Consider the following 23,890-nt stretch of genomic DNA (forward strand, 5'->3'; position numbering starts at 1 on the left):
GCGCATAAACTGATCGTGGGCAGATGCGACGGATCTCGCACGCGCTTATAATGGTGTCGTGCTGCAACGACAATTTAGTTGCAGCCAGCGGTTTCTATATATTATAATACGATATTATTATAATACTCGTATGCATCGTGTACATACCTATTACATTTCACATAATGACATGCAGGTACTCGCACGCAATAGAAGAACGATTTTTTGACGGACGTGCGCGCATTTTATTATTACGGCGAACGACAATAAAAATAATAATACTAATAATAAAAACGATGGTAGCATTTTATTTCGGGAAGAAGAGAAATGTCACCGGCGCTACTATATATATTTTTTATATTACCTATATTACACCATAGTCATTATCTGTGTGTGTGCGACGGACAACGACTTGTCACAAACCCACACGCACCCACACACACACACACATGCACGCACGGCGTCTCACGCATACACGTAATCAATTACGTTATTATCGTATTATACATGTGCGTGTGTGCGTGTGTGTGTGTGTGTGTGTGTGTGCGCATATTATATTATTATACTGCAGCGTGTGTCCCTGCGGGGCTTTTGGGCAATTATTTATTTACACAAATTGACCATAATTACGGTTATTATCGAGGGGACGGGCGGCGGGGGCACTTGACGCCCTCTAACCCCGCCCGGCGGCGACGACAAATAAAGAGCGCGCGCGCGCTCGCACACACACACACACACACACCGCGTGCATTCACTCACCGTAAGACCGTCAAAAACGGCAGTCGCGGCGGTTGTGGAAAAGGCACATATACAGTCAATTCCGCACATAATTCGATTACAATCGAATAATGGTTTTTATTTTATTTTTTTTTTTTCCATTTTTTCCGACCCTCTTCGTCGTCGGGGATCGCCGATTTATATATATTTTATACGCCACGACCGATTGTTTCCGAAACTTCGTTTTGTATTACGTTACGTGTTGTACATCATTGTTGCGTGTAGTTAAGTATAATGACGTGTGGCCGCCGAGGTTTACAGTCGGGACGCTCACAACGACACGTCGACGGCTCGTAATGTATAGTATTATTATAAATTAATATTATGTACGTATGATATTATTATAAACGACATAATTACGTCGAAAACCCGGCATATCGTCGTCCATATCGTGTATTTTATATACACAAGTATATATGTTTATATATATAATATATATATAATATATAAACAAATCATATTTACGCGTTTTGCAAGTCCGAGGACACACATTGTACTACTTAGGTACTATTTTTGTTATGTAGGGAAGAAGACAATAAATAAACGTCAGTGTTTGATGTGATAATGACAACAGAGTTATATATATTATTATTTTTTTTTTTTTTTTTACAATAGACAGGTTTGATGATCATAGGGAACGTATACAATAACAACAAAAAAAAAAGAAAGAAAAATATTTTCAACTTTGGGACAATAGTAAAACAATAACATTTTTTATCGTAAATCTAATTTTTCATAATAATATAATAATAATAATAATAATAATAATAATAATAATAATAATAATAATAATAATAATACACGGTTTTCTGTTAAAACCGTTCACAGACAAAAGGGACTTTTCTCTATAATATAATATTTATATATATTTATATATACGGTACAAATTATATTCACATCTACTGCAGTGCAGTAATATAGTTTACGATTTTTAGGGCTTTTAGGACACAAAACACACAGGGCATATTACAAATAATCGTAAATATTATACATAGTTAGAGGTGTTTTATATCGTAAAAATGTATATTTATACTCTAGGATCTAGCCGTTCACACTTTATTAGCTTTAATCAAAATACTCGTGACCGTTGATTTCCGTGACCGAAATTACGACGGATGTATTTAATGTTTTTCGAGGAAAATAAAACCTTGTCCGGATTCAGAAGTTTTTTTTAGATATACTCTATGTACATCGAAAAAGCAAAATTTCTTACAATATCAATTTACTCTAGCCTACAAATACTGCGTTTTATATGCCTACACTCGCGTTATATATATATACACATATTTTTATGCACGAAATAATTTTAAACGTTTATGTATATTTTAAATCCGTTACACAAGTTATAAATATTCTCTATTTTATACATAATAACATTTTATTTTCAAAAAATATAATAATATAATAACGCGTATTGTGGTGCGCGATTTTAATTTTTAGTATTTTTAGTTATTTTGCGTAAAGATGGTTTGCGCTATGATAATATAATATAGTGATATATAATAATAATAATAATAATAATAATAATATTAATAACATTATGGCACGGTTCTAATAATTTTACCTCCGTTCGATTGAACAATATTCTTAAATTATACTGTGAGTGTTAGGGCATAAATCTTCGGAGACGGTTGCGATCGATGTATGCATAACATACATTATCTCACCAGACGATACCTTCGTTTTGCAAGTTTGGCCCGTCCGAAAACCCACTGCTACTACCACCTGTGAAAACAACAAATTGGCAAATTATACATAAATGTTATTTAAATTTTTGCTCAAAAAACGGTTTAATGATAATAAAAAAAAAAAGAAAAAAAGATGTATAGCACCTACACTATAAGTATATAATATTATGATGTAAACATTCACAACGCGTATTCTCAATACGCCTTTTCAAAATATCATAGAAGATGCTTAGCAAGTTACTGTGCATATGAAAACACACACACACACAGACAATAAATACTCGAGGTTCTTATATGTAGAGAAGTTTAACTTGTTTTGTTTGTTCGTTCAATTTTTTACGGAGTCTGCATGCGGTATGTATATGTATTATATAGGTACAAGAGACAATAATGTAATATATACGAAACATTTTTGAACGAACGCTTATTTTTATTTTATACCAGTTATATAATATAAGCTTCATAAACAATTTTTCTTTGCTTTGTAATGTGTCCAGCACAATATTATTATTCTAATAATATGCTTTGACAGTCATAAAATGTTTATACGACCATTGTATATAATTTTTCGTTTATAATATTTGGAAATAAATATTACTGTACGATAATAAAATCCATAATTTACAGCAATATAGATTTTAAAATATACATATGTATATATATTTTAAGAAGATATTATACACATTATGAAAACCATATGCTTATATATATATATATACGTTTATTGTATAAAGGTGCCTAAGCGTTTTCAATTCATTTTAATATTGTGTCTATTAAAGATCATAATATATTATAGAATGCATGATGACACTACCACTACCATATATTTATACATATAAATCAGATTTACATAGCTACTTGTTTTTAAAAACAATAATAATAATTATGTCGTACATAATATGTACCAGTAATTGGACGATTTTTTGTCAGTGTAGAGTATATTTTATAATTCGAAAACTTACTAATGCCACAAGAGAATAGTGTATATTATACAAATGTGTATGAGGAGTTGTGTTTACGGGATGTTTCGTATGACGAAAAGAAATTATGAATGAATAAATAATATTATTTGTAAATTTACTTGCCTTGAGAGCCCATGAATTCTGACGGACTGCCCGGCCTTTGTGACACTAGTTGCTGGTCGTTTGCCTGTTGTTGCTGCGTAATGAAGCCGGGCGGTGCGTCTTGACCCATGCCTGGATAATCAGGACCCATTCCAGACATTGGGTTGGAATCTATACCACCTACAAAAAGACCAACAATAAGGGAGTGGTTAATAAACATATGCTTACAAATCCAAAAAAGTTTTACATTAACGCTTTTCGATCATATTCGTGTGCATAATTTGTTTACAATATAAAATTTAAAATGTATTCAACATTAGCGACAACATCATTAGTCGTTATCCTCGAGAAAAGGTCGTCACGTCGTTGTGTTTTACGAAGTTTGTTTTTGTTCCCTAAATTATACGTTATCGTCCGTGGTCAAAACGTCTATAATATATGTCATTTGCCTGAATAGTGTTATTTTTGTGTGGTTGTAGTTTTATGGACGGGTAATGGCATAGTTATCAGACATATATTTCCAACAATTATCTGTTTCGAAGACAACAGTGAAATAAATGTTATAAAATTTAACTATTTTATTATTTTTGTTATTTTTTTATTAAATATTATTAATGTAGTATGTGAGTTACTCCTTCAGTAATCAGTGTCGTCATACATGTTTCTTAAACATTTAGTATTTTCAAAATTAATTAAAATGGGGTTTTGAAAGTATTTTTACACTGCGTATTTTTGTCTTATTGAACGCGACATTTGTATCAAATTTAATTTAATTTTTTGCCAAAGCTTTTTTAAATAGTCTTAAATAATTAAATAATTTGTCATTCTCATCTAATTTAAATTCAAACGAGTGTTGGCAGTTTCTTAAAAATCAAATGCCCAGAAAATCACTCTATATTATACAATGCCAGTATAATTCAAAAGAATTCAAGCAATTAAGTTCTCTTAAAGTCGTGTACAGATCTTTTAAATAGTTTTTTTGATTATTTTCCCAGTCCAGTTATGGAAAAATTTGGACTTACTTATCAAGCATACAAAAAAGTAGAAGTGATTTTGGTGTTTTTAAATAAATTAATTAATTGATGTATTATTGATGTCCCTTCTTTTCTTTCCTAATTACATTTTATAAATTTCCATTTCATTCCACCAATCTTTATTGATTATTCTCCTTTTATTCTTTTATTTCACATCACTATTTATGGTAAGAACCACTTGCCCTATACTCACCATATGATGCATCTGATGAATGAGAGTATATAAGCTTCTGTTAAATTATACAAATCTTATTCTTCTCATTGTTATTATAATAAATTATTGTTATTATCACCACATAATTTAGATTATTGATTCATATTTATTTTGTTTTTCTTTAATTGTTTTTAATTCTTAAACTATGGTATATTTTGTATCATTTAGTTGCAATATATTATTTAGTTTTACTGTATTATATTATTTTAGTGATCTATTGAATTTTATGACCGTTAATAATTAAATAAATAAATAATATAATATGTTGGTATAATGATTGAATGCTCTAAATATAGAATAATATTGAATGGTTTAGTACGCAATGTTGCTTCGCTGATTTAAATTTATGAAAATATATAATGTTAGTATCAAAAATATTACCTTATACCTAACTAATCGAAAATTAGACGAAAAAACAAAAACGGTTTGAATGATTAAAAAATAACTATTTCTGAATAATTAATTAATTAAATAATACAGTGCTGCAGTATACAATGTTGGCACAATGCACAATGGTTGGCCGTTGAAAAAATCACTAATAAATTGAAAATTTTGTAATATTTATTTTTAATTAATTTATATTTATTAAATTTTTTATTAATTTTTATTTTTATATTTTTAGATATACCTATTATTATTTTAGTTACGAAAGGAAAACTAGTTAAGGGTCATAACTTAGGGACCTTTTTTATTATCATATTTTATACTTAATATATATATATATAAGTTTAAAACGTGGTGTATGTTATAATAATTATAAGTGCATAATATGCATTATATTAGTAAGTTAATATCTATTTTATAATAAATACTATATTATATGATTATCGAGTTTTAGTTGTATCATATAATTTGTAATAATATGCATAATATAGGAAATGCTTACCTGGGTGTCCAAAGGGTCCTCCGGGTCCGCCGCCGGCATGCGGGCCGCCATGATGGCCGAAAAAGTCTGGATGGAACGATCCGGGTCCGTATCCAAACTCAAACTTGACTTCGGCCGAGCCGGCGAAATACGGGAAACCGGGTTGCTGGTCGTCTAACGAACCAGGGCTCATGTTTAACGGGAATCCACGCATTTTCCGCGCACCACCGTAAAATGGCCCTCGGCCCATGGACGTCAGCTGTTTCAACCGTCGCTCTTTACTTCTCTTATTCTGGAACCATACCTGCGAAAACGACCGAAAACGTAAATACTACGTAAACTACGATACCAATCATCGTTAATCATTTTCACGTTCTAAACAATTGCTGCAGCCGCAAATATTATTTAATATGTTTATTTTATTCTATAATTTTCAATGGATAATCATGTGCTATTAAACAATGCCAACTTCTCAGTAATGTAGCAGTGCTTTAACGTGAAAGAAACAACAAATTTATTGAAAACCGGTTTCTATTTAAACTCTTTTTCATAGTGGTAATTTTTTCTATCGGACTCTATTTGACTCTCATAATTCGTAATATTTGATAAATAATAATAAATAACGTTTGTGTATAATTTATTATTCACGCCGTGCGCATTACATTACAATAAACAATATCAAATCGCCAGTATTACCATTTACCTATACGTATACAATTTTACACGTATAGACTGTGCATATATGTATATTCTATAAGTCATGTTTTTCGATAAACCATAAAACTAAAAGTTACGATACTATTTCTATAAAAATTAAATCGGTAAAATGATTTTACTGCGCGTCTGCGCTAGTTTTCGTAAAAAATCATTTTGGTTATTCTTCAATAAATAATTCTGCATTCGGTAACAACAATTTGAATTCCTTTTAAACGATCGATAATGTTGGTCATTATAGATATACCGTTTTTCGATGTACTAGTGAGTGAGAACTAAAAATAAAAAACAGAAGACTCAATTTCTACCTAATGTATTTTTAATGATTTTCGTTTGGTTTCCGAGCGGGGAAAGGCACGTTAAACATTGATTGATGGCCGATCGTAAAGACTAGTGGAAAAAATAAAATAAAAGCACGCGCACGTTGTGTGTGACCTTACTGAGACTTTGGATTTTTTTTTTTTGTAAACCAACCACAACCCTGGTCCAGAGTCGGGAAACCGCCGTCACTCACTAGTGGACCTCCCTGACTGTGGTTAAAACCGATGGAGAGACAAAAAGAAAAAAAACAATCAAGTACACACGTCGTCGTTTTCTTATGCACAAGCACACGCGCGATAATGACCGCAACTCGTAAAGACGAAAACACGCATTGTTGACCACAAGGCACAGAAAAACCACACGATAAACGTCATGCCACACGCAAAATCGTATGATATATAATATATTATTATTTGTTATACGTCTACATAATATTGTATAGTAAATATGAGTGCAAAAGTACGCGACGATAAAAAGAATAAAACGTACAATTTTTGCGATTCGCGTAAACCAACGTCGGACAATAATTATTACAGACAAGAATTCCTGCATGCAGTTACAACTTACGAGTGAATATCATAAGACTTATAATTAAAACGTGGTCAAGGATTTTTCATACTCGATTCTTGATATTATAGTTATCAATAGTATAATATATAGATTATAACCGTGTTCAAAAATTAAACCTACATTACTTCTACAAATACTTCGATTTATTCCTGTTTAGCTGTTTGTACACATTATAAATATTATTTATAAATATGCAATTCCTTTACGAATTATCAATCATCGCATTTATATTATTAGCATCGCCGCACCGTATATATGAGTTTGCGTGAGTGCCGTCGTTTTGTACGGCGTATTGCGGAAAAAAAAAAGAACCTAATTGTGTGTAGTAGGTACGAAAAATTATTCGAATTTCCATAAGGTTATTTCACGTTTTGTACAGCATTGCGTACGAATGCATATACCTATATTTATGTATGTATTTATTATTTATATCTACTGTATAATTTGTTATTCCGTTCGTAATTCATACTGGCGGTGCGCAGGTATATATCATGAGGAAAAAATACATATGCTTATATCATGTTCATACATATATATATATATATATATATATATATATAGATTTATATAAATAAAGTCGTTAGCCTTCCGACCGGGGCAAACGTGAGAATCATAAACAAAGCAACAGTCGGAGGAGGGAAAAAAACTAAAGAAAAAAAATTAGTATAGAGACGAAAAATAATTAAAATCGCACGGTATTTTGACGAGGGATCCGACGCGGAACGCATTGCCGCCGACTACGTGTTAATCTAGAGTGTTGTACTTATATAAATAATAATTTAATGTAAAGGAGACGCGGCGCGTTTGTATATCCTCGCGGATCGCAGTCAAGTAAACGTTCGGGTAAACGCGTCGGAACGAGTGTCGTTTTACTCAGTTTATCAAAATGTCATCAAAGTCCATTACCGTCGGCGTCGACGTGTCAAAAATCTGGCGCTTGTCATTATTGCCATAATGCAGGCGTCGGCGTCGGCGGCAGCGCGTCTCGCATGCTTTAACTCAATGCATATATTATTATTATTATTATTATTATTATTATTACTGTAATTTCTGCTGCTGCGGTATACCCATATAACACGTGTGCGTGTCTGATAAATGTTAGACTTACATAATATGCACCGGACGATGGAAAATATTCGAAACGCGTGATGATGCACTTGGTAAATTATTATTGTCTTTCGGAGAAAATAATATATATTATTTTTATCGGCACCGTCCCGAAACAAATACATATTATATAAATATATATAATAAATACGAATCACTGCAGTCGCACTGCACGGGCGTTGTGTACGTATAGTGACAGTTAATTTAGAGAAGTGAATTTACGACTTTCGTCCGTCCGTACCGTACCGTATCCACACGGCGTACCGCCGTGTGTAATAATATAAATCTTTGACGCGCATAGTCGTTTTCAATTCATTATCGCGGCGTGTGTGCCGAAAAAGCACGTGTTTTATATGTGTACATAATATATAATCGTATAAACCATTTAAAAACGTACGAAAAATCATATACGCTGTGTTCGAAGCAACGGCCCGATCGGTGTTATATTTTATTATACCTACTAAACATATTATGCTATGCAATATATTTCAATAACTATAAAGTACCTGTATGACTCTCATGGGCAGGCTTGTTTCTTTGGCTAATTGTTCGCGAATGTGCCTGGTAGGTTTAGGCGTTTGCGAAAAGGCCGTTTTAAGTATTTCTAGTTGTTTGGCCTTGATGGTAGTTCTGGGACCCCGCCTTTTGGATCCGGAGTTCCCGTCATCTGGCGATTTATTCTCTGTTTGACTGTCCCTTGTTTCCGGGTCGCCATCCAAAGAACCTTTATCGAAAAACGAGAGTATACGTATTATTATAGTCCAAACTAGTAACAACTTTGGGTCATATGTAATGTGTATGGAGGTAGAAGTAATGTTTCCGTAGTTTCTACCCCACTTGTAATAAAAAAATATTACAATTCATATAGTTATAAATGGGTCATTCACCTTGATCCTCGGAATCCTCCTTTAGGTCCAAGCCCGAGTGAGGGGCTTGCAGGTCACCGGCCGACAGCGAATTATTGTTGGCTTCTGGCGTAGTCGGTGGCAATATCGAACCCGGGCCGCCTGCTCCATGGAGTCCCGTGATAAGATGGTGTTTGGTAGACGATATGCTGTTCGAGGTGGTCTCGTCGTCATCTTCGTCCTCTGATCCCGAGTACGTTAACGAGTCGATACCTGAAAAACAAGCATAGAAACTGGATGGTTAGAAAACTATCACCACATGTATACAAATAATATGTATGTTTTTTAAATACGCATTTATTTTATATTTTGTATTTTATTGTATTGAATAACTATAAACAAATTATTATGAGTTGAGCATCATCAGAAGTCTATAGATGGGGGGAGGGGGTTATACAAGCACATATATACGCACGGATCACGTGTGTGTGACGCGTGAGAGCGAAACGGTATATACAATACCACAAATAGACGGCGTAGAGAGTCGGGAAAAAAGAAAACAAAAAAAAAAATGGGGGTAAGAAAAACACGGGTTGATGCACGTTTTGTTAAAAAGTATAATATACATAATTGGCAGACGTTTCGAACAAACACATATAAATATCCAGAGGCGGAGGCGTCAGAGCTTGGCGAATAATACACATACACAATACCATTGTGTACACACGGTGCACATGTATATATAATATGTATACACATCCCTCGGAGGGTGCAGCTCTACAGCGTGCTCTGGGTATAAAATATATATCCCTTTGGGTTGACTGTGGAGCGATTGGTTGTGGATAAGGGGTAGATAGTAGCGGGGTTGGGGTGGAATAGATTCGGGACTTCGTGAGCAGGAGAAGGACGACACGATGGAAACTGGAAGAACGGGTGCGCGTGGAGAAGGGCTTACGACAATATTTGTTCAGGAATCAAACTCGATTACCCATTCGCGCCCGCGGGGTGTACTGCACACGCGCCCTAGGACCACGCTGATGCTGTGCTGCCGCGTTTGGGAGTATTAAACCTGCGTCTGCCGACGGGGATGATAGGAACGCGCGTGCACATTGTCGGCTCACCATTCCAGAGATATAATGTATATGTATATAGATATAAAACACGTATACAAATACTCAGTATACAAACACAGGCATGTATATATAATATATATACTAATACTACTGGTAGTGGTTAGTATCCTGTGCAAACAATGTGGTCGACAGATAGGAGGAGAAGGAGAAGGGTATTCGTCACTGAGTGTTTTGGGGGAGTATCGATGACAAAAATCCCATCACGAATTCAATCGCCTGTTTGGCGCTTTTTGCTTTCGTCCCTCTCGATGGTATGTATATAATATGATATTATATTATTACGTACGCATAAATATATATATATATATATATTATGTACGCATGTCACGCAAAAGACTTTATGGTCCACACGCGTACTACATCGTTATACAGATATTTTAAACACAAAATATATATATGTAAAGGTTATTTCGGGCAGTGATCTGATTTTAATTCGCAATCCTATACGTGTACGCCCGTGTATAAATAGATAAGCGCGTAATTCGTGAGCTACACTATGTAGACCGAGGGATAGAGATATTACTATAGTTGTTATATATACACAAATTGTATCTAAAAAATCAAAAACCAGGTGTATTATATACTACAAGTGCTTTTCGTTTATATTCATATCGTTTAATTTTAATTTTACAACGATTCATACACATCGTGTAATTATTAGAATCGCGTCAAAACGAATGTAGATTTTCATCGTAAGAAATCGATTTTAGTATGTCGTAATAAACGGCGTTGAAATGAACAAAAAGTTAAAGTCTTTTTGTTGCATATTGCACACATATTATATAGGTAGAGGTTAGGTACACGTGTGTACACATTTATATAATATAATAATAATATATACCTGAACCGCATAAAATCGTTTCTTTCGGAAGTTTTTGTACGGTAAATTAGCTAGGTAAAAAAAATAATATAATGTAACAATCGTAAAATAAAAAACGAATATAGTATATACAATAATAAATGTGTAAAATACTGGGAGCTGGGTCATTACTGTCTTTTCGGGTTATTTTACAAGCTGCCGTATAATAACCGAGTAGGTTTTCGGCGTTATGTATAGTATTATACGCCCAAGTCACAGTTCAGTATAAAGGATATTATACACTTATATAAATATAGTTTTGAAGGATTTTTTTTATGATCAACCCAGACCGACCGGAGTCTTTGGGCCGTCAAAACGATCGCAGGCGCTCATATTTACATATAACACGAATTTTTTACATAATTTATGCTCGAGGGACGTAGAAAAAAAAGTGACCAGAAAACCACCAGAATACCTGTCAATTTTTACGACCCGTCTTAGGTGTTCGGTTCTTTTATGATTTTTTTTTTTTTATAAAATGTATAATATATATATGTATACATATTATACATATGTACGATATTCATAATTTTTTATTTTATTATTATTATTTTTTCTTAACTTCTCTGTCGGTCCCCTTGAAACGCTCCCGTACGCACTTACACACGCACATAATATATCGTATAAATGTATGTATATATATGAAATATAATGACATTATCACCGTGTCCCGAACAGACGTCAGATTTGTTTCGAACCATCGAAACGTCAAGTTTACGATCCGTTGCCAGCCTGTTTCGTTCGACCTCGAGAACGTGTGAAAAATACACATAACGCTTATGAGTTACAACTTTTTTTCGAATTCCGTTATTCTGGTCTCTCATTTTTTTTTTCTATACATCTCTCTCGATCCTTTTAAATTCGATGGAACTCCACGTCTTTGAAATATAAATATAAACTATATTTCCATATACCTACCTAGTATTTAAAAAGAAAGACACAATAACTACATACGCGGTCTTTGACGAATTTACGATACGCCACGTCAACCGCGCTTGGAATAACTATACGATATATTCTAATAATACATTCGTTATGATAATGATATACGCATTATATTTAACGTGCTTATTGCATGCGTTTGGCGTGTTGCTTTTCCACCTTGTATATTATCCAACCGAATTTACATTCGGCGTGGACGGTCGAGAGCAATCATATTTTACGACCGCAGTAGCAGCACAATACTATTACACATGTGCGGAGGAAATCGCGTCGTTCAAAATATTATATAGATGAGATGCCGTGCTACACAAATCAAATAGATATCCATATTTTATTAATATCGAAAACCGCGGTAGATTTCGCGTTGAAACAAAAACTTTTCACGCCGTCTGCGACATGAGCGCATTGATCAGCGTCACATACCTCGCGACGAGATAGATCGTAGCCTAATTGGATTCGTTAAGTATCGACAGCAACAGCGCGCGTGCTGGGCGCACACCTGGGTGTGTGTGTGTGTGTGAATACGATTCGGTCGTACGCGACTGAATTATATCCATAAAACTTCTCGAGCGTCCGTTGTTTCACACCTTTTCTCGGACCGTAGACGGAATAATAATTATAAAAAAAAGTGTGTATATAAAAAAAAAATAACACTTCATGTATATATCTAACGACGAAGCGACCACTAAATCACTCGTGCCCGAAGACATGTCATTGTTTATAGTCGTTATTATTTTATTTTACGTTATTTTATTTTCTTCCTTACCCGCTCGTCGTCTAATTTACGCCGCGGACGTCACGTAGTGTAATTTTTTTTTTATCATCTCTTTAGCCCGAAGCCGATTTACGATTCCGCCGGCTCGGCCGTAACGCGTGTCTGAGAATATAAGATATATACGCGTGAATAAAGAATAGAAAAATAAAAAAAAAAAAACAATAATGCAGTAACACCGCATTATATATATATACAGTATGTATCTATATATACAACTGTATCAATATTAAATGTATAACATATGTATACCTACGATATTCTTAATCATAATAGAGTATATGTCATACACACCCATCTGCAATATTATTGAAGCAAGTTTAGACTTTGAAAGTATAACACTTCGGCAGCTGCGGGCTTTTATTAAGGTAATAGATAATATGCGCGTAATGTATTGCGCATCAATTCGTACTAATTCGGAGACATTTGGCGTCTGAAAATCTCGGTGATCGACATTGCACTATATATATATATATATATTTGCATTATTATTTTAAATAATAATAATAATAATAATAAACTATATTTTGGGCCGTTATAATCGTATCGTATATTATTATTTTTATCATTATTATTATTATTGTTATTATATATTACTGTGTCTCTAATATATCACATGTTTGTACCTCTATTGTATTTTATGTATAGGGACATTGGTCGTGCGGCGTTGGAGGGAGGTGCACACCGTCTCAGGGCTGAGCGGCGGAGGGTCGTGTCGGCGGCGTCGACGTCGTAGTTCCCCCCGCGGCGACGCGGTAAAAAGGCAAACGGGTCCCCCGCTGAGAGCGGCCGCCGCACGACTCCTCTGTGTGCCGTCGGCTGCAGTGTATAACGTCGGCGGGCGGCGGCGACGTATAACAGCCCACGGGGCGTTTCGCGATTTCGACGTCGCCCGTCAGACGCAAAAGAACCGGCCGCCGCCGTCGCTGAGGTCATCTCGTCCCCGTCGTCATTACACCGCGAGCGTATATTATCATTATCATTATTATTATTATTATTATTATTATTATTATTATTATTTTATATAATATTATTAAACGTCATATCGCCGACACCGTCGCCAATCACGTCTCATCCGACGTACATTCACGTGCATGATACTCGTGTGCGAATTAAAGTAATATAATAATATCCCATACATATACATTACACGCAATTACAAATAGGTATAACCTGTATTTTGAATAACGAATCGTAAATTAAAAACGGTATATTCGTTCGGATCGTGAATAAGAACACTCTAAATAAGTAATGTATATAGTATAAGTGCATCGTAACATGTATTAAAAAATGTATATTATTATATGATATTCGTATTTTTACTCGGGAAGCAATAATGTTATATGTTTCCGCGCTCGCTCTGCGTTTTTCAATGCTTGAACGCGAATTTAATCGTACTCCATCATATCGCGTAATCAAGTATAATAACTTGAAATAAAGAACTTTGGTTCGATTCTCGAGGTTACAGGAACAAACGATATGTATATAATATATTTATGTATAGCCGTGGCGGTACCACGAAAGATTTCGTACACTCGCTCACGCGAGAGATAATTAATTATCGTCCGCGGTGGTGTGTCTAGACGTCGTCGTGTAGTGATAAAACGCATTTTTCATTTGTTGATTTTTCGACCGTCGGCGGTGGCGATGGAATACATGTATGGGAAAAGTTTGACAATCGGTTATAAATCACTATCGGAGCAAGTAATAGGCGCGCGCGTACCTATATAAGCGTCGACACAATATATAAGGTGGGTTACCTATTAGGTAGGTATATGTATAACGGCCGGCCGTAGCTAGTCTTCGTATCGCGCGCGGGCTTCTCTATCCAAATATATATACGATTTATAAAGTAATCGGACTCGATTAGAAGAGGTTTTTTTTGTTTTGTTTTGGTCTATATATCGTCTTGTAGACACGACCAAGCGGACGAGACTTGTTGACGTTGATGATGGTAGGTATACATTGGTGTCGGTGTACGAGCAATTCGGGGAAGCATGAACATCGAAAATTAAAACGAATATAGAAAAACCACGACAGGGAAATCATACGCGCGCGTCCGCCATTGCAATAGCTACGGTTCATTTACTCCGACCGGCGGCTTTTTCCGTCGTGCCGAATAGTATATACTATAAAATATGTATATATATATATATACACATGAATACTATTTGTAGGTATCTATAATATACGCGCGGGACCCGACGCGAGAAAATCGTTTTAAAAATGGCGTCGTCGGCGAAACGGGACGGAACGCGCTCAGAGAAACGGAACAAAAAATACAAATGTATTTTGCAGTTTTTATGCGATTGACCTCTTTTCGTGTCAAAAGACATAACGGGTTTTGAACTTTGGACGAGGGAAATAAAAAAAAAAACTTCTGGAATGGTTTCTTTCAAGATGTACTATAAAATGTTAGTACATCTACCTATACAAAGGTACACAATAATAACATAACCACTGCACTTATTAGTTATTACCTCTACGTCGGTTCTATATACAATCGTACACCTGTACTACACAGTGGTGCATATGACATTTCGATACGGATTAGTAATTAACACGTTTAAGGGTGTACCTATATATTGTTGAGTCTAAACATCGCAGTCTTATTAGGTATATTCTACATATTATAGCAGGTGTCGCATACTTAATAATATCATTACAACGATTATTCGTTATTCGATACATGTGCAGAGAGCTGCATTGATCGAAAACGTTGTCCGAAAATTGCCTTCAGTAATACAATCATCATCATCATCATCGACTTCGGCGAAAACGTCTGTTGTGAGCAATATTGTATAATATTGTACACGACGTCGGGGGCGCATGCGTGCAAAACGTTATATAGGTATATATATATATTATTATTATCATTATGCATATATATATAAATGTGATATGGTATGCGCGTGGATTCTCCACCCACGGGCGGCTGGCTGGTGAATATTGCAGTGGCGCGCGTACATCGTTCGCGGTGCGGCCATCGCAGCCTCCGAGAAAGCTGCCGCCGCCGTGCGCCATGATGATTTTTGGCAGCCACCGGCGCACTGCTCGGTGTTTTGCGAAATCTCAATACGATTTTATTGAACACACGGCGTATCTGCAGACCATCGACCATTATCACGTCAAACGAATGTCGTCGTGAAGTATATGATATGAATGATACGCGTCACGATGTAGATCGTAAAAAATATCGATCATAATAATTATTATCATTATCGTAATTATAACTATATATATTCGGTTTAGCAAAATTCCTGCGGAGATTACGTGTAGGCAATGCTCAATTTTCCGGTAAGCGTTGGGTGGGGGCACAAGAGTTCCGAGTTAAAAGTATAGAGTTATGAGACTGTTTAATCAGCGGCACAACCCAGAAGTGTGTAAAGAATGGGGATGTTAATAATGACCATGTAGGTACTTTGTTCTCGTTGCTTGGTGTGAGGAACGTTGCGAAACGTTTTGCGCATTACACGGTAATGTATAGTAATATTAATAATTATTATTTATACATATCATAAACTCTAGATAATATTAATATGCTTAATAAATTCTTTTATATGAAGCATGGTTAGAGGGGAGTTGGGCTACGGTATGCCACTGCGTGTTAAGTGTTACGTTATTAAAAATAACCAATTTTTTTAAATTTTGTATTATTATTTTTTATACGTATTTGTAATAATATTATTGAAAGTTATGTTGGTCAATGACAACACTTTCGAAATGTACTTGGAATGGTTTAGCGACTGAACGTGTGTAGCTACAAATACGATATACCTAATAATGTGCCCCGAAGAATTCGAACTTCAATACAATATGTCATGACATGAGAATATTCTTCCAATATTGTTTTTCCAAGTCGAGCATGCCGCCGTCGAACTACGTATTATTAATATATTTTATTATAATATTATATTATACGGGAACAACGCGTATGCGCGGGCGCGTGTGTGTGTGTATTAATGTATACGAGCGGGCGTTGTGTTCGGCGTAAGAGACATATACACAACACAATCGATACACCGCGCTGGTTCAAATTAACACGAAATATCCGTAACGACAAACAGGTGGATATCTAATATATATATATATATAGGTATTACAGAGCGAACGCGACACGGACGACGGTCGTGTATATATATATATATATATGTATAGATAGGTATACACACGATAATATATTGTATATTATTATAGTTTCGACATTATATTTTCTTTATTTTTTCTCCCTCCCGTGCGCAGCGCGACGTGGACCAACAATGGAACAATAGTTGTAGGTACCTATATACATATACTTATATATATATATACTATACAGTGTGTGGTTGCGACTATATATTATGTACGTTCGCTACCGCGGTCACACACACACACACACATAATATATATATATATATATATATATTCGTGTATAATAATTGTCCGCCGATAGTGCGAGGACGGCCCCGAAGGAGACGCGGGAAAAATAACCCGCGGGGAATGCGTGTGTACGCGCGCGATGGTCTATTTCTCTCTCTTTTTTTTTCTCTCCTGACTGTACACGCATATTATACATACACATGCTCTACTACCGTATTATTATTATTATTATTATTATGTATACCGCTACTACACCATGTCTTACATACATATACCTTACGTATATTATGTATAGGCACTTGCTGCAGACTGTAACGAAATTTCTGGCGCCTATTTAACTCACCGTGTACCACCGAGTACATTGTGCGTGTGTGTGTGTGAGTGTGTGGCGTGTATAACGTGAAAGGAAGAAAATTCCAATACTTCGACTCACAATGCCATTACGTGCGCTTTGGTGTAAAAATGTTTATTTTTTCTTTTTTTTTTAATAAACAACGTTTTAGATATGACGTATAGGCATGTGTATTTGGTCGTATTTTTCTATTGTTTTTTAAAAGCAATATCATAATAATATAGACGCAAAATAGCGTTGAAAGTTTAACGTGCGTATCACTCGTTCTATAAATAGATTTCGTGTTTTCCTTTTTTGCATAGGCACTTCTTGATAAAACTCCAAGGGGTTAAATATAGGCAAATCGGTCGTTTCTTATGTTTATATACACCACCCATCTAACACGTATATTATAATATAGGTAGGTCTGCAGGTGTATGTGGCGTATCATGCTAGGTTTATACTCTAGTGCACATAATATTATCTATATTTTATAACCGGTTATTTAAAACCCGCAATATTTTGTAACTTCATTATTATTCTATTACGAGTCGACAGTAATTATTGTTTTTTACTTTTACTTTTTTTTATTTCACTACCTGTATATAATAACCGTGGGTATGATCACGTCTAGGAACATCCATCATTATTTTTTAAACTTATTACCAGGTAGTACTTAGTTTTTTTTTTTTTTTTAGCACGTGAAAACCTCGTATGTCCAACCGTCTAATTCCTTCGAATTTTTTGATTTTTAATCTACGCAATCTCCTACGCACGGGCACGTTCATGTCTGGGTCGGAAAAACGATCCTACGTCTTACAGGACTATATATTTAATATATTGTATATTTTATGTTATCTACGCGTGTAAGTACGCCTATACCTATACTTTGGACCGTGTATAGCTGCAATTTAACTGGTTTGCACATACAATATAATATGTATACCTCAAGAGTATAGTATAGGTACAACGCGCTCAACTATTATGTATTTTCATTTGTATCATTAGCGCTGCAGCAGACCTTGACACTCAACTCACACAACCGGTTTACAGTTAGTACAGTCATACGCACGAGAATATATTTAGTATTTAAATCCAATTACTCGCGACTTTTGTGGTTAAATGCATATTTTTTTCTCCCAGGTATACCTATAGAAATAAATTATGTACCAAGTACGTTGACGTTCATAATATTTATACGGCCGTTGGTTTACGCCGTATAATTGTTATGTATATACTCATATACATCATATAATATACTTGATAGTAGACCGAAATACGCGCGCTAGAATAAGTTTTTAATTTTTTGACGTGTATAACACACTCATGCAATAAAAATTGGCTAAACGAGCTTTGTCGCGTGGAGACCAACAGTATTACGATATAATATATCATGTATACGCGACCGTGTTTTAAGAACCTCACGTACACCGCTACAGTGTGTTTCCCCTCGAACCGAGCAGTTTTGTATATTATGAAATATTGAAATGCTGCACGCGAACGCGCTCGATGCGGTGTAGTATAGAGTTGCGCGTATACATATATAGGATACAACGTTTTCGGACGGATGTTAGCTAGAGGGGGTGGCAGCCGGAACTTCATTTCCATAGTTGGGAAACTCGATTTGAAACTCATCAACGGAAATCTAGTTATGCGTGCAAAACGGGTCATGGCGAAGGGTTGTCGTGCGTGCCAGGGGTGTATATAGTATACATGTTTGTGTACGTATGTGAGTGTATATGTACATATATACATATAATATTGGTAAGGGTAGAGGTAAATATATAGCTATATGACGGGAGTTTTGCGCGTCGAGTAACCGGTAACCACGTTATGTCCCCTGTTTTCAGACAGGAAACAAACTTTGGAAGTAGAAATGACGGGGAGGGGTTTCAGTGGCATGGAAGAGAATTGGAAAAATGTATATCGAAATAGGTCTTAATCGATTTATACGATTTTTTTTTTCAGTTTTCATTTTTATTTATTTATATTTTTATTGCCTGATTTATCTAGAGATTTGTTTTAAACGCTTTCTTCGTTTCTTTATAATTTATGTTTATCGGTATAGTTTAGTTTTATATTTTCAAACTATAAAATAAACACGTAGAATAAAACATATTATACCACTACAATTTAAAATGTATGTTACAGTTAAATAAAAAAATATAATAACGCACCTTGCCCGTTCTTGCCAGATATGTAATCGTCCTTGCATATGAATTTGTTGTCTTCGAGTACGTAAAGTTCCTCGCCAGTAGACAGCTGTTTCCGACATATCATGCATGTGAAACAGTTTAGGTGAAAAACTTTGTCCCGGGCTTTCCGCACCAGATCAGTGGGTGATATGCCCTGGGCACAACCATTGCACTTTTTGCCATACCGCCTGTGATAACAAAAAAAAAAATCCAATAAATTACATCAACTTCAAAAGGTATACATTTATATAGGTATATGAAGTACATATCACCTACGTTGCAAAAATAAAAATACCCTATACCATCTGTAAGGTACCTACGTAATATATCGGTTATCGATAGCGAGTATATATATATATATATATATATATATATATAATATTATGTGATATGTATAAAACGATTTCTGTATGTGTGTGTGTCGTATACCTACAATACCTCCGTGTATAAGGGGTGGTGCCCCGAAACGATTCATCATCTCCTCCGCCGCCGACGCAGCGAGTCGGTCGGGTTCAAAAGGAGAAAAGTGTGCGAGTATGTATACAGGTGAAGGGGGGCAGATAGAAACGTACTGCAGAGAGAGTAAGAGAGAGTGACAGAGACAGGGAGATTGAAAGAGAGCAAGACGGGAGAGAAACAATAACATAAAAAATGCGTTCTTCTCTCTGCGTTCGTGAAACGGCAGGGCGTCCGGGCGCGCGAGCATACACACTCAGGTCGTGCCGAAAAGCCGCGTGCGAGGACACGCGGGGGTCACGGGTCGTACGTTTAATATTTCGGACGAGGACGTGTTTACGACGCGTCTAAAAAACATATGTACCTATAATATATATATATATATATATATATATAGTGTGTTTAGGAAAAAAAACTTTATGTACACATTTTTTTCACCGTTTTGTTTTGTTTTTTTTTTTTATAATCTTCCGAAACTTTTTCAAAGGGTTATTTCATAGTTTTTTTTCGTTCTGAGAACGATCACCGCCGACAATCGGGGTAATAAAAAAAAAAAAAACACTCTCAAATCATGTATAATATTATGTAGGTAGGTCGCGTACTATAATAATGTTATACATATATAGGTACCTCTTGACTATATAATATGTCTCGCGTGCGGTAGAATCGGTTGACCGACCGAAAAACTATAAAAACGCGTTTTTCGCCGCTGCCACGTGCATGATACGAAGTATTATGTTAGTTTTTTTAGCGACTACTGCTGCTGCTCCAACCGTCCGTCGTCGTGATATTACATTATTATTTCAGACGAACAATGTAGCAGCCGCGCGGACATTTGGTGTGCAGCAGTTATTTAGAAACTTGTGACAATGATTAAATACTCGCTATTCTAATTATCGCCATATTATGCATAATATATATATATTGGGTGTCTATGAAAACAGGAATACACCCATGTATAGCGTTAAATGTTATATGTATATATATATTTATAATTGTATTAAATAAAAGAAAAATATTTCCGACTGCATTTTTCGCGAAAAACTATCCAAATAACAATCCGTCAAATGGTTGTTTTGATAACGAATAAATTTAATTATATATACATATATATGTGTAATTGTATTATTTTATGTGATAAATATTTGTATTGTATGTATGTGTCAAGTATCTGTTATGAATTTAGAGGACTGTTAACATACGAATAATTCACACGAACTTTGTATAATATAAACCGTAATATACGAAATTATAAATTGTTGATTTTATTTTCGTGAAAACGATTAAATCAAATTGATAATTGTTCCACACACGAGTAAGATTTTGTATATTTTTTTAAATGCATGTCGAACGAATAACCTTTCATATAAGTATATGATCCAAAATAATAACAAGTAGCACGCAATATACAACATGTTCAAGAAACATAATACCTATAATGTAGATATATGCTGTGTATATTATTAAAATATAATAAATAGCACCCGTGACTATAATATTTAATTTTTATACTAATAAACTTTGTTGACGGAGAGAAACATATCGCGTGATTTTTCGAAAGACAAAAGCCCGAATAAATTATCCACGGATTTACAGTTTTAAATACAAATCAAATAGAACAATTTTGAAGTGTCCATTTCAAGACTCCCAGCAGTATTATTTCAAAGTTTCTGTTGTGTCGCAGTTATATAATAAGGTAAATCGAGTGCTATTTTTATTATAATGATATATTATGACTGATGTATATAGGTATCAACATTAAAAAATAAATGTATGTATATATAATTAAGTACAGTGCAGCAGAAACAACGTGACTATTATACGTCTATCTATACACCGTCCGTTGACGTTTAAACGGAGCGTTACTGCTTTTAATTAATTTTAAATTACTCGAGCACGAGCGTGAATTCAACTTTTATAAGTATAAGAAGAAATAAAAAAAAAAAAAAAAAAAAGGTCGAAAGAAAACCAAACGGACGATTTATATGTGCACGCATACAATATTATCATAATATAATTTATCTCATATACACCCACCTACGAATATATAGGTAATAGGTACATGTCTATAAATAAAAATAGGACTTCGCGCGTGTTATGGGCTGAATCACACAATATTATACAATAAGTCTATCGCGCGCATTAAAGTATGGACGCCTATAAAAATATGTATGAGTGACTGCATTGTACAACGTAATAACAATAATTTACAACGGCCGAAAAAAAAAAAGGCGGTAAATTTCATCTCGAGATTCGTGTTCGGACACGCGTATCGATATCTCTAAGTTTATGATAATAATATATATGTATGCGCACTGATTTTATTATCATTCCTATATAATGTAATATATTATACTCCGAAGAATTCGTGTGTATGCGTATATTGAATATGTAATAATATTATATCCCGCACACATACGGTGACGCGAGTTACATTTAATATGGACACGCGTTTTTTTACCGATAAACAATATATTATAACGTTATTATTATTAAATATGCGCATGAGCGTTTGAGTGCGTACACCCAATGACAACAGCGGACCACATCTTAAATCACGTCGAGAAGAAAAAGTATGATAAACGAAGAGGGGCGGGGGAGAGGAAAGGCGCAAGTCACATAATATTCAATATCGTACGGACAATGCGATAATAATAATAACAATTAATCAAAGCCCACTGCACACACGCTTAGGTGCTCGTATAATGACATCACGTGGAACTGGTATTTACTCGGTAATTTCGTGTAAATTATCGGGCGTCCCGCGGGGTGTGTTTTTTTTTTTTTTTTGGTTCTTTCACACACTATCCGTCGTCGTCACAGTGTGTGTATATTATGTTATGTATATATACGCCATATTATGCAGTTATGATATTTTTATGTATAGGTAATATTACGTTCCGTAATTTTTCTACTTCGTGGGCAATATCTTTTACCACGCTGCAGCGCAACACGAGGTGTGCCCATCGTCATACGGTATATGACAGTATTTTTTTTTCTTGTTTATATATATATAAACTGTACAGATACAATGCCGTCACTTATACGAATATAAATCGCACTCGACGATTTTTCTCACGAAAATGTAAGTAGTTCTACTCGTTTTAGAAAATACAGATTTCTTTCACACCGTTTGTCTTTGACGTGACTCTATAATGTAATAATAACCACGTCGTGTATTATGATATGTATATAATAATATTATTAATAACTCTGCCGCAATTTTTTATTTCACCGACTTAATTTAATATCGCTGAACGCGGTTTGCAAGCGAGTGATTAACCCGTTCGTTGTTGATGATCGATTTTAATCGTCCATGCGGCATTTGAATACTCTAAACTACGAGCACATTCATACTTTTTATCATATCTTTAGATTCTGATTTTTGACAAAACTAAGAAATTAATAAATACTTTATCGTAATAGTTCTGAGAAATATCAAAATACATTTTTAATTTTTACGAATATTTTAATAAAGACTTAGAGTTTTTAGAACGTAATATATTTAACATAATCGGTGGGACGTAAATCAGAATCGAGGAATGAAAGTGAAAATAAATAATTTTTAAGTTAAATGTTTAAAATATATAAATTAGTTAATTTACAAAAAGTATTGTATAATTTAATGTATTAATATAATTATATAGTCGGACAAGTATAATTTA

General features: G+C 34.7%; 1 protein-coding gene across 1 annotated transcript in view; it reads right to left on the reverse strand.

Moving 5' to 3' along the window:
• Positions 1 to 2,278: 2,278 nt before the first annotated feature.
• The window catches only part of LOC112602159 (LIM/homeobox protein Lhx5), a 39,816-nt gene continuing 18,204 nt past the window's right edge, over positions 2,279 to 23,890 (reverse strand). Inside the window, exons 3-8 of the mRNA XM_025350112.1 lie at positions 19,752 to 19,957; positions 9,221 to 9,451; positions 8,840 to 9,057; positions 5,643 to 5,925; positions 3,530 to 3,688; positions 2,279 to 2,481 (exon numbers count right to left, since the gene is read on the reverse strand). Of these exons, the coding sequence (XP_025205897.1) occupies positions 2,420 to 2,481; positions 3,530 to 3,688; positions 5,643 to 5,925; positions 8,840 to 9,057; positions 9,221 to 9,451; positions 19,752 to 19,957 (1,159 nt within the window). The 3' untranslated portion in view covers positions 2,279 to 2,419. The remainder of the gene's footprint in view (positions 2,482 to 3,529; positions 3,689 to 5,642; positions 5,926 to 8,839; positions 9,058 to 9,220; positions 9,452 to 19,751; positions 19,958 to 23,890) is intronic.

Source organism: Melanaphis sacchari, unplaced genomic scaffold (genome assembly GCF_002803265.2).
Source record: "Melanaphis sacchari strain LSU unplaced genomic scaffold, SCAv2.0 Contig84_pilon_pilon, whole genome shotgun sequence".
NCBI lineage: Eukaryota > Metazoa > Arthropoda > Insecta > Hemiptera > Aphididae > Melanaphis > Melanaphis sacchari.